General features: G+C 38.4%; 1 protein-coding gene across 1 annotated transcript in view; it reads left to right on the forward strand.

Annotated features, from left to right (window-relative positions):
- LOC128793868 (neural-cadherin-like) overlaps nt 1-15275 on the forward strand; it is a 60393-nt gene that overhangs the window by 4545 nt on the left and 40573 nt on the right. The window contains exons 2-4 of the mRNA XM_053953295.1: nt 10308-10505; nt 11583-11808; nt 14096-14300. Coding sequence (XP_053809270.1) covers nt 10308-10505; nt 11583-11808; nt 14096-14300 — 629 coding nt within the window. The remainder of the gene's footprint in view (nt 1-10307; nt 10506-11582; nt 11809-14095; nt 14301-15275) is intronic.

Genomic DNA, 15275 nt, shown 5'->3' on the forward strand with positions numbered 1-15275 from the left:
GGTTGCTTTGTGACCAAACATATTTTGGTTATCAATGTCATGGTTTTATTTTAATGTAGATGCCCAAAAAAATCATTTTTTATGCTTTGAAATAACAATTTGGTCTATTTTACTGCTACAGTACAATTAACTGCAATCTGTAGAACTACCATGTTACTAGTTCTGTTTATTCATTGTGTATATCTCTTGCTTTTTGATACTTTGTAGGCTTAGTTTTATCATAGTTTTTTTTTTTTTTTTTTTTTTCTGGAGGCAGTAATTAGTCAGTAGAAAGTAGCAACAAAAAATCTGGACCTGCAATGCTGAGTGCTTTTTTTAATGGAATGGATTTTTTTTTTTAATGGAATGGGTTCTCCTGTGCCTGTGGAGGAGTTTCAGGGCCTGGACAAGAGAGGACGTTATGCCTTGATTGGTATTTCAGCTTCAGGTGAGCTCTTATCCAGCCTGCACTTGAGCACTGCCAGACTGGGGTCATCCACAACCTCCCTGAGACACCAGTTCCAGTCTCTCACCACCCTCACAGTAAAAGATTTCTTCCTAACATCCTAACCTAAATTTCCCCTCTTTCAATTTGTACCCATGACTCCTTTTCTTGTCACTGCAATTCCTGACAAAGGGTATCCCTCTGGCTTCCCTGCAGGCTCCTTCAGATACTGGAAGGTGCTGTGAGGTTCTGTCTTGGCACTGGACAGAAAAATCAATCTTGAGAGCTGAAAACACTTGAAATTGAAGAAAGGCCTGGCAATCTTTGTGTTTTTTGTGATTAGCAAACATTTTATCCAAAAGAAAATAAAGCAAAACACAAACTTTACAACCCCAAACCAAAGGGAAACACCAGGAAAACCCTATGCATTAGTTTGTGCCATGAAATGCTAAAGAGAATGCCAGAATTTCAGGGCTTAACATGTTTTTTGGCACATGGTCCTTGAGGAGGAGTTTCCTTTGGTGACCCCACTGATCACTCAGCCCTGGGTTATATTCTTCAGTTAACCTTGCCTGGAAGGTCTAGTGGTTATGCTCACATGTTTTTTTTGTGGCACTTCAGGATTTTATCCCATTCAATTTATTGGGACACAATTTATTCTTTGCAAAAGCATAATGCTATTTTAGGTTTTTACCCAGTGAGCAGAAGGTAAAATTTCTTAGACTGTCATACACATTAATATTTCAATATGGGGTAGCATTTAATTTGAGAAGGAGCCATTATTATTCCATTAGTGCTTGGGGGAAGTGCATTAAAGATCCCACCTCTCTAATCCTGCTGTCTCAAGCTCCCTTGACCTTACTTGATCCATGGGCATTAGCTTTGTAATCTGATGTCATTCATTTTTTCTCATCAGGGGATTCACTGAGAGTGATGTTTGACATGCCTTCCAACAGCTAACAGCATCACTTGTATTTTAAATATATTTATCCTGTTTAAATCAACATAGAGAGTGGAGATCCCAATTTTAGTAATATTTTCACCTTGAAGGATTTCGTGCTTGGAAGTCAAGGATCATCTGTTTTAATTTTATCTGAGGCCTTAGTCCCTTACTAGCTGTATTGATTCTGGGGGGATCATCCCTAAGAATTAAGTAGCTTCTGGGTGATGTTTTGCCTTTTACATTTCTTATTACCTCTTTCATGAATTACAGCTGTCAGCAGTTACACTTCAAGCTGAGCTTAAGTTGAAATCATCATCTATTAAACAGCAGATGGGTTTCATTAAACAGCAGTGGGTTTCATGCACTTAAGTAAAAAAAAAGTGTGTTCTGTGTGCATTCAGGACAGCTAAGGGTGTTTACAGGCTTGGAATACTGATTTATGGCAGAAAGGAATGTCTGAGGAAACTGTGGAGCACCATCTTGATGTTTGATCAGTCTGAATATTTTGAAATTTTCTGTGTTCTATTCCAAGCAGTCAGATTAAAAATATCTTTCTGAGACTGCTATGACTTGAACACCAAAACTGTTTAGATCTTCTGGCTGTTTATCATCTCAAACATTCATCTTCTACAAAAGAAATGAACTTCTCTTTTTCTCAAAATCTAACTAAATTTCAGCACGAATTTGACAATTTGATAGAACTGATAAATTACAGAACATTCAGGCCAGGTTGGATGAGGCCTGGAGCAGCCTGGTCTAGTGGAATGAGATGAGCTCTAAGGTCCTTTCCAACCCAAATCATTCTAGGGTTCCACAATGATCCAAGGACATACAGCAGCCTCTCTGGTGAGGCTACTGATTGTGGTGGCATTTTTACCTTTTCTTTTTTTTTTTTTTTCCTCCTTGCACAGGAAAGACTAGTGATAAACAAGCTGGATTTCCCCAATAAATTCTAAGAAAAATTTCATGAGAACTTCCCATCACAGTCGTACAGTAGCTGCTCCTGCTTTAGCCAAGTTCTCTATTTATGATAATGCTTTTTGGCAATCAGTAGTAAATCATTAAGACATGTGTTTCGTTATTTAAGGATGTCTGTTGTGATTATTAATTTGCAGTCATTATTTCACATCTGGCCATGCTTGGTTTCCCTGACTGCCACCCTCAGAAGATTGATGCCACACTGGAAGTCCCTGATAATATGGTGATCACCTTAATGTCTTTTAATTGGTTATTTATGCTAATTTCTTTTCTGTCATGATCATTGAGCTCCTCTGATGCTCTCGTTACTTTTGTTTTCTAGTTTGCTTTAACTTCTATTTTAAAAGCTGTATGATGGTAAGGAGCAGAGACGTGCCAGGCTGTCATTATTCTGTCTGCAAAAAAGATGAGGCATATTAGGAGAGAACATGGGCTGTCCCCAGCTTGAGCCCATCAAAGTTATCTCTTTAGAAGGTTAATGTTTTATGAATGAGCAAACTACTGTACTTAAAAGTAGCCCATCATATACCTCAGGAATTTTCAGAAATGACAGTAGAGAAATGTTTGTGCATAATTGTCCTATTTTTTGAAGGATATACAGTAGGACTGGGTACAATAACCAGTAGCTTTTATCTCATGTTATGGTATGAAAATGGTAAAAGAGATTTCTCCTGATTGCAGCTAGAGGCTTAGGGCATTAAGATTTTGTTTCTGAAAATGTATCTTCCCAAACTCTATACTTACTAGGTATTTTACATGATGACATATAATAGAGTCATTTTAAAATAGCACAGTATGATATTTGCAGAGAGTCTTCAAAACTTCAATATCCTCTCAACCAACTCCAAACATTTAACTTGGAGTAACCCAAATAAAAACCCCAGGTTTTCAAAAAACATTTGTCTATTTAAGGTAAAAAGTGGGAGCAACCTAAAAAACCCACAAGCCATAAAGAAAAATACCAGCTTGAATACTTAATTTGCTGATGGATTTAGGGCACTGTGTAATAGCAATAGTAACCTCAAGACTTGCAAGACTTTTAACACTCTTATAATCTCCTTTTAAAAATAAATTGTAATGACCTGAAAATGCCAGGAGCAGCCTAGCTTCTCACCCATTGTGGTTTAATCATGATAATATAATACCTCTTCCCTCAGAACATTCAAGGAATGTATAATGTTTGTCCACAATTGCAGAGACATGTTCAGTCAACTGCATAGTCTCTATTGTCAGATTTTAAAAAATCAGAATGTCGGGAATTGTCAGTTTTATCAATTACACTGATGCAGAGAAGCCTACATTTTTCACGAATATAAGGATTTTATTTCCAAGTCTCGTCTTATAGAATTATCCATTGGATTTTTGAGAGAAAAGACAGTCATATAATCGTAATGCAATCAGAAGTCTGAGAATATGTTGGATTTCACAGATTGACAGCATCTTTTAAAATGACATGGTGAAAAGAGATGGGTTTAGAGGCAGCTCTGACCTACAGTATTTGAAACTGCAGTCAGACTGTTTCAGCAGGCATGATTTTCAAGGCTTGGTTTAACCAGAAGAGCCTTCAGAAGTTGCTGCTAACTGAATGATTAAGTATTAAATCCTTTGCCTTCTTCCTGCCACCTTTGGTATAACTTTATTGGTAGGTGGGGGAATATTTTTTCTAGTTGCTGTCTGAAATGACAGGATGTATCAGTTTGCACTGTCTCTCTGCAATCCAATGAACCTTTATAACCAGTTGCAATAGCAGGTTGGAGCAACTGGTTCATGTTACTTTATGTTAAAATCCCTACCCAGAAAATTGATGGTGAATATCATAGAAGAGATTCTTCAAATAAGCTTGGATTCAGTAAAGCTGTAAAAACCTAAAGCAGAAGAGAACCATTATCCCATCAAGATACCTGGTTGCTTTTTGTAATTTTCAATCCCAAGAAGTTCACAATTTTGAGATTGTAAAATTCCTTTGTATATCTTAAATTTGATGTGGGAAGTGTAACCCAGTCTTCCTAGTATATATGAGTATTAAGGCTTTTTCCTGTTTTGTTTGGTTGCTGTTGTTGTTACTGCTGTTTAAATGTTTTAGAGACTTTCCCTATTTTTTTACTGACTCATCGCCATTTATTTCCATTTTTACTATGATTAAACTTCCCAGCAAGTTATTTAATTTTTTGTTTGTTTTTCTTTTTTTTTTTTCCCCAAGGGATGAAAATGATGAGTGATGACATATCATATATTTCCTGTGAGCAGAAACGTGGCCAGCTAGTGTATTACCTTACCTAATATGGTTGGATTTCAGAGCAAGGCAGTATAATAAATCCTTCTGTTTATCAGTTTTCAACCACAAATAGGCATGAAAAATAAGCAATTATAGATAGATACCTATGATGAGGTTTCAGCAGTGGATTATGAAGATTGATTTTGGTGATAGGGAATGAATTTCAGTGCTACAGCTTTTGTCAGTAATATTAAGTTAAAAGGAAGTAATTCCAACTGGAAGGGAATATCAGAGGGGAAAAAAAGCAGACTTCAGGATGAGCTGCCCTAAGAAGGATTTTTGATGATATACGAATTGACTCTAATAGGGAATTAAGCAGCTAAAGTAGGAAAAACCTCTGGACTAGAGTTTATAATTTTAGTTCTAGTTTTCTGTATAAATTGAAAAGAGAGCTGTGGAGGGGGCTTAGATTTGATACTGTGAGGGGCAAATAAGTGGTGTTTGCAAATACATAGGAAAAGCAATCTGCTTATAGAACCTGTTTTCATTAGTTTCCATGCTGAAGAAAGATAAGAGGAAAGGTACTTTCTGATTAAATAAAAAGATGATTTTACCCTTTTGAATAGGAAGTAGTATTTTCTCTGTGACTTTTAAAAATACTCATTTTTGACTTAAGATATTCCAGTGTTATCTTACTGTCATGTTCATGATCAGCAAGGGCCATTTTGTGTTTTATCTCCTCTTGCTCAATATCTGTGAGAAGGTAATTTAAATTTTTCTTTTGTCTGAAACTAGGGAAGAAAATTTGTCAAATGCAAAATCTGTGTGTGTGCCAACAATCTAATTAGCAGAACCATCCTTTGAGTAGGATTTCTTTTGAATGGATGACATTGTGTAAGATATCCATGGTGTGCCTGGCTTGAAAGTTAAACATCTAGCATTTAATACTGAGACATTTGTAATTGCTATTGTGTTACACAACAGTTTGAAAATTCTTTTTAGAAAATGAAGCCTGGGTCAGATTCCTGATTTAGGGTCTCAGCAGTGGTTGACTTGCACTGCTGGATGTAGTGGCAAGTATCTCCACTGCTTGTCAGGGCCTGGTATTGGGAAGAGATAATTTCAGTAGAACCTCTCTGTGAGTGTTGTAGGACTTAACCCAAATCCACAGAGGATTATCAGTTTTAAGCTGTTTCTGCCAAGATTTGAGTGGAATTGTAACATATTATTTTCTTCTATAATGTAGCAATATTGTTGCACATATACTACTAATAAACTACTATTAATCATAATATATGAATGCGGATTCACGATCAGGTACTGTTACTATTTATATACTGATGTACATATATAATTAATATATCTGTAAGGTACATATGGGGGATGTTTTGATGGACAGAGGCATTGAGACACCTGAACTATAGGGAGGTATATATTACTAAAATTTCTATCCATCCACTGCCTTAAAGCACAAAAAAAAAAATCATAAGTAAGGGAGAAAATTAATTTTAAGTACCTTATTTGAAATGAATTGAAAATCTGGTTTAAGGTCTGTTCTGCAGGCAAGCAGCTGTGTCAGTTACAAAACATCAGAGACTGCCTTTTGTGTGTGTCGTGGTGTCAAGCAAAAACTTGGAAATACTTGCTGTGCTGATTAGAATGTGGAGTTATGCTTAAAAAAAATCACGTTCAGGAACATGTACTTTGAAATCCTTAATGCATTGTCCTGCTAGACATCCACATATTACACAGACATTATTGTTGCTGTCAGTCTCTTCATCACATTCGTTGTCCTCTGGCAAGCCCTTGTCCAGTCATGCTTTGCTGGACACCCTGATGTTGTTTCCACAAGTTGTCAGGTCACATTTGTAGGTCTCTGCAGAGAACTCCAGTCCTGGTTGGTATTTCTGCTGTAGTTTTTCCTTTGATATATGGTATGCAGTCAAGGGAAAACTTACTTGCAGTCATTTTCCTCCAGACTGCCTTTATCAGGGAAATCATGATGATTTATTCAGCATTTTTTCTTACAAATCAGATTGTCTGCGGTTGATGGAGGAAGATAATATACCAATAAGATCTGTAGAGTCATATGCAGTGGAAATGGATGCTGGTCAAGAGAGGCATTTAAATGCTGTCTCTTCTATTACCTTCACTGCAGTTCCTGCTGACTGTCCTAACAAAATTCTTAAGGTTATTCACATGTTTCAGAAGTAACCAACACATTGCTAAAAGCTTTGGTCTTGCCAAGATGTCAGAATGACACTAAGGTCTCTTAAATGCTAAAATACAAGTACCTGGAGGAATGTGCCCAAGTCCTTTGAGTATTTGAGCAATAAAGTTTGCTAGAGTATGTGAGGATTAAGCTTGGTCCTTATGCACTTTTTGCACAGTTTTCTTACTTGCAACCGTTTCTCAGTTACAAGCATGTTCTAAGTAACAGCATATTAATTTTCAGTGAATTGGCATTGGTTGAGTGATGAAAGTGGGATTTGTAACCAGATTTATTACTATTTCAATAAAAATGAATTATTCTTAAATTGGGACTTACTTTTTGACAGAGGAATACATAATACATGTATGTTAGGAACTCTTGCAGGACTTGAACCAGAATGAGTTCAGGGGTTGATTAGGAGAGTGATATCCAGACACCAGAGAGACAAACATCAGTAACCTTTCTACTCCTAGCAGGGTTACCAACGTAGAATTCAAATCCTCAATAGGTCTTGCTATTATAGGAGCAGATTTTCAAAGGTTCTTAACCCAGCTTCTAATTTAGTGCTGCTACTTTAAGCCCACAGTATGCCCAGGCAAACCAGGCTAATAGGGGTATTTACAAACTTGGGGCAGCTTCCACCAGAGCTGTTCTTTTGAGAAGAGACAGGCAACTTTGACATTAACTTCTCCCTTTTGCAACTACTCTATTTGGACACCTTTTAATTAAAATCTTAGGAGTGTTCAAGCAGTCACTGGTTGTGTTTGGCAACTTATTTAGAGCTCACCCTGGTGTGTGCTGCTGTGGTGTATTTTAAACTTGGATCAATGTCCAGCACGTTCCTTCCTCTGCATTTTCTTCAGGAGTCTTGGACTGGCTAACCTGGGGCTTTTGGGACACACATTCTGAGAACACATCTATTTAAAACACATCTGGTACTATTTAGTATAGCAGTGAGAAGTAATATACATATTGCCGCTTTTGACATATTTGGCATTTTTAAAGGTTTTTCAGCTTTTTGTGGCCTTTTTTTTTTTTTTTTGTGCTACACACAGGAGAAAGCAAAGCAGCTGCTTTCAGAGTCTGTCTGAATGCTGAAGGGAATGACACCTGGGTGACTACAAGGGAAGTGCAACATCAGAGCAGGCAACTGTGCTCTCACCTCAGTGCCAGTTGTGTTTTGTGGTGAGGCAGTTTGAGTTTGCCTTTGGAAACTTTGGCTTCACAGGCACTGTGTTTAAAGAACTTCTGTCTACAGAAGCTGAATTGAGCATCTTTACACTGGGCCTCCCAACACTTCTGTCTGCAGAGGTGCAGTAATCCATAACACACAGGGGGTCTCACAGTCAGGAAGGCTTTGTAAGACTTGGATGCACATGGTAACTGGGAATTTTGCTATGAAAATAGCAGAACACATGTTGCATGTATCCATGTTCTACAGCAGTGCAAGGCATGTTGAACGGGCAAACCCAATACAGGCTCTTTTTCAGGAAACTGGTCACTTGTGTAATTTACAGTTTGGTAAATTAGATACTGAGTTTTGTGTAGGCACTGTTTTTTCGTATGTGCTACTGTAAAACTGTCATTCCCTGGAACATTAGATTCTGGGTACAGGGTGTAATTACAAAGAAATTAATTTGGATTTAACAAGTTACTGTCAATACACTTTTTGTTGCTCTTTAGGGAAACAAAATAAGGCCATGTACTCACAGGTTTAAAATACAGATGAATTAATACAGTTTTACAAGGTGAACTCAAGAGAGCCTCAGTGATTATCCCAGGTGACTGCTGATTTTTTCTGTTAAGAGAATTTTCTGGGTAAAAATAGAATGTATTCAAAGGTCATGATGGATTAAGTCTCAGGAACCTAAACTAAGAAACTTCTATTTGACTTTGCCGGTCACAGCACCAAGGAGTTTTCTTTACAACAGCCCACAAACTGGTTGTTCACAGATGGCAGATTCTGATGTGCTGTGCTAAACTTGCCACGTGCCAGCAGACAGGAACTTCTGACTATGGAAAGCTGAAGCTGCAGGAGGTGGTGCTTCTGTGGGAGTGAAGGGAGAACGTCTGTGAACGCACAGCTCACACAAAGGAACAGATTTTAGTTGGAGTAGGGATGTTTCTATAGAGGGATGTTATGGTGCAGTAGAGAGGGAGAATGAGTACAGCAGTTCAGCCTAAGTGAACTTCCTGGGGCAACATGCTTCCTTAGCAACACAACACTGTCTACAAGATTAGATATTTTGGCAGCACTTTCTACTTCAATATATACTTAAATACTAAGGTCTTTGTATTATTAATTAGATTTAAATTAAAACTGGTCGTTCTAGATGTTCCTTTTTGCATGTTGTTTCAATTGCTGTAGAGCTGTTTTGAAAATAAGTGCTTGTCTGTGTGTTTTCATGTATGTATGAATAATAAATCAACATTGAAATCAAGTATTAACACCATCAACTTTAAAAATTCTGACTTCACATCCATTATTAAGCTCGTGGCTAAGTCATGCTGTAAGTGTTGATGGCTGTTTTGGCCTGGGCCACATTCCAGGCTGGAGCACAGTGCAGTGCCAGTGCAGTTGTGCTGCCTTTGGTGCCACATGGGGCTCACCCTTCTGGAGCCAGAGGCAGTGAATATGGCCTGCAGGAGCATCAGCTTGGCTCCTGTCCAGAACTATGTACAAGGCCAGTGCCAGTCTGCTGGAAGCCAGATTGGCCCAGAGGCCCAAGTTTTATTCACACCGTGCTCCCTGATATTACTGATAATTATCGGTTTTAAAAAAAACCCCTTTGCTCCATCAGTGTCTCAAGTGTCCTTTCTGCTACCTTTTCAGCAATACCTGGCTGAAACTTATTACTTGTTAGGTGCTCTGCTGTTTCATGGGTTAATTTAATAATGGTAAAAGTATAATAAATGAAGAGGAAATAAATTTTTCCTTGATTTTTAAGGATCTTATGCTGTTGATTTTTGGAAAATTTTAAAGTTCTATTTTGTGGTGGTTTGTTCTTCTGGATTTTGATTGTATATATTTAATAATATTTCAGCTTAAATAGGAGTGAAAACTATATTAGGATTTCAGAGAACTTTATATAAGGGCAAATCATTGCTTAGAGTAGATTAGAATTTTTTGGCAACAAGTATTTAACTTTCAAAATTCACAGTTGCTGTAACTTTGCATAAACAAAACATTAGATTTTTTTTTTTATTTCTTCAGAAAAACAAAACACTTTTTAGAAAAACGGTAATTAAAGTTTGAAAATTAAAGAATGGGTGATTTTTCCTAAGAAGAGATCTCAGAAGAATGTGATAAGGGTGGCCCCAGTCTTTCAGCTCAGCAGTGCTTGTGCTGGTTATTTGTTCCCCACATTGTGCCTGGGTGCTCTTCATTCCAGAAGAACTTCAGACTCCAGGTTTTTCTGGATTATGTGCCAGCAGTATTGCAGGAAGTGCATACTCAGGTGCTGATAGGTTTCTGTTACTCTCAGTGCCATGAAGTAGCTGTCTAATGATTTCTTCCTTTTGCTGTGACCTTTAGGGAAGGATTGGTACCTGGTGCACGTCTCACTTACTGTGACAGATGTGAATGACAACGTCCCTGAGTGGGCCATGGAGCCCTTCCCTTTCCTGGCTGTGGTTTCTCCTGAGGCTGCAGGAGGGACTGAAGTGTACAAGCTGCTTGCTGTGGATGCAGATGAAGGGATCCATGGAACTGTAGAATATTTTCTCTTGGAAGGTAAATTTTAACCCTCCCATTCCCTGGGTATGATGCCTCACTACTGTGACTTTTTTAGCCTCAGCTTTATTTTCCCTTCTTCCTGCAAAAGGCTGATAAAACCTTCAGCTCTATGTGTGAGAAAAATCAGCTTTTATTGATATATGGATAGATTTCTTTGCAAAGTTGAGTTCTTGCCAAAATACATCCCTGGAGATGATGGGGACTGGAGCACTCAGTAATCCCAAGGCTTTGGGAAGGGGTGGCAATGGGGACTGTATTTATGAGACAGTCTGTGGAGGAGTAGTTTGTTGGGTGAAAGGAAGGTTAATATTCCCATCCCTTGTGGGAGTCATGCTCCTGGTTCATTTGTAAAAAAATTTCAAAGGTCTGGGTTGTGCAAAGCTTGCACAAACTCGGTGATAATATTTTGTGTAAAGTTAAGAAACTTCAGTAATAGTTCAAAAGTGTCTGAGCAGATGAGGAGCAACAATACCTCTCCAGTGGAGTATTTTCTGGTAAGGGATACTTGGGGTCAAGCAACAGCAAAGTTTTGGAGGATAAAAGAAAGATGGAGACTATTCAGAAGGGCCTGGAGTGACAGGACAAGGGGGAATGGCTGTGAACTGACAGAGAGTAGGTTTAGGTGGGATATTGGGAAGAAATTCCTCCCTCTGAAGGTGGGGAGACCCTTTAACAGGTTGGCCACACAAGCTGTGGCTGCCCCTGGATCCCTGGAAGTGTCCAAGGCCACGTTGGACAGGGCTTGGAGCAAGCTGGTCTTGTAGGAGGTGTCCCTGCCCACGGCAGGGGATGGAATGAGATGGACTTTAAGGTCCCTTCCAATCCAAACTATTCTATAATTCTGTGATAAAGAAGAATGATAATTGTCCAGAGAGTGAAATGGAATTTTGAAATGCAGTCATGAATGATGAATGTAACGACTGATTTCTAAGTTCCAAATAAACTTTTGAACCTTAGTGTGCATGCTGCTCGTAAGCCAAAGCCAACTTGGGAATTGACACTGTATTCTCCTCTTAATTTTAATCAAATGAAAATGTTCTCACTGGTGACAATTTGTGGATGTGTTCCTTTCAGGTGGCGAAGACAGATTTGAAGTTGAGAAGGACACTGGCTGGATTAAAACAACAGGTTTGCCACTGGTGAGGGACAAGGAGTATTTGCTGACTGTACTAGCAGCAGATAAACTTGGAAGCAGAGGGTCCCCAGCCTCTATTTCTGTAATTGCTGGATTCCGACCACCACAGTTCACCAACATCTCATACTTTGTGTATGTTCCTGAGAGCACCCTGCAAGGAGAGCCGTAAGTAACAGCTCACAATAGTGCAGTGAGGTTGTGGTCCTGCTTTTGACTTCTGTTTGATCTCCCCAGAGCCTTGGTAGTGTTTGTGAATCATAAATAAATACTGTGAGAAGCAATTTAGGTCTCTTAATAGAAGTGATACAGACACAGTTTGGTGATACATTGTTTTAGTCACCCTTTGTAAAAAGGGAGAAGTGCTATTGAATAGTTGTGCTTTCTTACTTTTTGAAATTATATGGAAAGGATTAGATGTTGATTGTTTCTTAACTTTCAAACAAAATGCAGAATACAAATTAGTACTGTTACATCATGAAGAAAGGTATCCTGTGTGAAAGAATTTGACACATTTATGTGTCAAATTTGGAGAAGTGCCTTCTCCACCAGGTGAAAATTGGAAAAACCAAGATTCTTTTTCCTGTCTTCAGCACAATGACAAACTGAGCTAAAATGAAGATGCCACAGAACTTGTCATTTTATTTCTCCATTCTTTGTATATCCATGTCAATTGAAATATCACAGAAAATGTAAGTAACATAAGTCCATCTGAATACTCAGTCTCTTTTTTTTCCAAACTGTTTTTCTCTTACAACAAATATTTTCAGTGTCTACATAACTAAGGACTGTTAAGATTTAAAAAAAATATTAGTAGATAACAAGGCTTTTCTTTAAAACTTCAATAAAATTAAATTGCACAGGCATAAAAGAAGTGGAATAACTGCAAAATACTATAATGTCCAAAAGTCTTGGTTTCAATAATGTTTAGAATTAAAAATAAAATTATTAAGAACTTTTTAACACTTTTAGAAATAGGTTTGCACACCTTAGATAATAGTAGATTAGGCAGTTGATCAAATGACTTGGTAATATCCAAAAGGAATTAACTATTTTGTGTGGTTATTATATATGAAAAGGTCTTAATATACATAATGAAAGTGTGAAAGTTGTTTCTATAATGTGTTGGCCAGAAATAGCCATGAAAATCCATTTAGAATCCTAAAGTGCTCATATTTAAATTGGACCAATTACCCAAGTATGCAGGTGTAGTGGTTTTGGTTTGCCAAAGCAGAACAGTTGCTGTCATGCACTGAATTTCTGGGTTTAGGATTTCCTAATTAGAGCCTGATTTCAGGCTGCTGCTGAGCAGAGGATCATTACCAAATCCTTCCCTTCCTTTGGTCTGCCTGTCACACCATTGAGCTACAGCTGCATGGGCAGCCTGAGCCGAGGAGGTACAAAGACAAAAAAAGGCAAAAAATGTTTTCAGTTAAATATGCACCCAGCATGGCCTTGAGATTTTCAGTGCTGGCAGGAGAGCAGAGATGGCTTGAACATGCAGCCAGGGCAGGGAGCTGGAAGGAGAGCAAAATAATTCCTGTTGGAAGGAATGCAGTCATGTGCTGGCTGAAACTGCCTGTGAGACCTCAGAACAGGAAAACAGGAGAGAAAACTGAAGTGAGATAATGACCTACAGCAGTGTTGTCCATTGGTTCAGTAGTGCACCAGAGGGACATGAGGCACAGCAGCATGGCAATGCAAGGGGGGAAAAAAGGAGTTCGTGTTTTTTTTGACTGTAATTGCCACAGGATCATGTTGGTGTGTTCTCCTGGGAGATGGTTTTTTTTTTCCTAAGCAACTTGCATGCTAAAGCAAGAGAACTTGAGGAATTAGTTTTCTGGTTTAAATCCTTTAAAAATATTTAGTTTTAATTTTTTTTCTTTTACTTGTTATTGTGGGTGTTTCCTCTTAAAGGCTTTAAACACATCGCACTTCAGTGGAAAAAAGATAGTGTCAGATGAGCTAACAATATATGTCCAGTGTAAGCTGTAACACTCACTACTGTTAGGGCCTGGCTTTTATCCTTTTGCTGTTATCTGTTGGAACTTTAGGATGGTATGACTGCAGCAAACTTATTGTGCTGTTATTAAACCAAATCTTTTTCATCTTGCTTTATCTTTTAGTTTCCTGCCTGAAAATCATCACTACCCCAGAAGGAAGTTGAAGTAGGCAAATTCAGTTGCAGCAAAATTTAAATCCTCTGTTCCTGCATTTTTAATCCTTACTATGTTTCAAGAATCTTTATCTGTTTAACCCCAAGGTGATAGAAGCACTGTGTAACAAAATGCTTGAATTTGGTGTTTAGATACAGCTGTCACTGACTTCATTGAGGATACCTCTGAGCAGAGCTGCAGGGTTGCACCATCATTTCTGATATGCATCGCTTTTGTCATATTTTTCACAATGTTGTGTTATGTCCTTGAGTCCTTTCTTTTTATTTCTTTTAATGCAGCTTTCTTACAGTCACTGCTGTGTCATATCAGAAGAAATCCCTGAGCTACAGTTTGCTCACTAATCCTGGGGGTCTGTTCAGCATTGATCAGGCAACAGGAGAGCTCAGTCTAACTCGGAGTGTGGATTATGAAGGTGACCCCCACCAGTACCTCCTTTTGGTCAGGGCAGAGGAGAACGAGGAGCAGTCCAGCACTGCTGCTGAGGTAGGTGTTCCTCTCCAGCAGCCTGGGTGCATTTCCATTTTCCTTCATCCTTTTGAATCTGGACAGATTCACCAGGAGCTCCCATTTCCCCATGCTGGCCGTTCTGCTATCCATTTCAAAAGTCTTTCTGTCTGTGGGGAGATGTTGAGGAGTGGTTTAGGTACTCTTGGATTTCACTCTTGCAGATGCTCTAAAATCTGTTTCTGAGGGATCAATATGCCATCCCATCATAGATCCCAAGGCTTATCTGGTAACACATGGAAATGGATGTGGCCAAGCCAGACACAAGGTTTTCTCTTACTCTACTTTCATCAAGTGTGAGGTACATTTCAGATTATTCCACTCTAAAACAAAGGCAGGACAAAGAATTACTTGTTTTGTATCAAGAACACAAAGTGAACTCGTAAAACAAGAAAGCAATAAAAATTCACTGATATTAAAAGGTGATAGTTTGTGGTATTTTAGAAAGCTGTTTGACAGCAAAAATATTTCTTAATATAGTTATTACAGTTATTTGAATTCAGAGATTCACTGAACTAGGAAAAGCATACTATGTAAGTTTGTTCCTGCTGCAGGAAATAAGATAGGGAGCTGGAGACAGAATTATTAAGATCAAATGTGAGGACGCAGACAGGAAGCAGTATGCCAGTGTAACAAACACTGGCTGCAGCACACCAGAGCCTGATAGTTTCAGCTGGCCCATGTGTACTACAAGATGAAGAACAGTAAAATATGACTCAAAAGAGAATTATGAGATGATTTTACAAATATGTTTAGCCCAGAGGTAGTTTAACTTGTACCTGCTTTACACTGATACAACCTCAATAGTTCATGCATATCTGCTCTGCAAGACTCATGGAATACAGCTCTGCCTGGTGTTCTGTAATGCAGAATGCCCTCACTAACTGCATGAAGTGCAGCAGCATGAGCACCAGAAAGGCTTCTTTACACACTCCTTACTGTTTGGAGTGTTAA

This window comes from Vidua chalybeata, chromosome 11 (assembly GCF_026979565.1).
Source record: "Vidua chalybeata isolate OUT-0048 chromosome 11, bVidCha1 merged haplotype, whole genome shotgun sequence".
NCBI classification, from domain to species: Eukaryota; Metazoa; Chordata; class Aves; order Passeriformes; family Viduidae; genus Vidua; species Vidua chalybeata.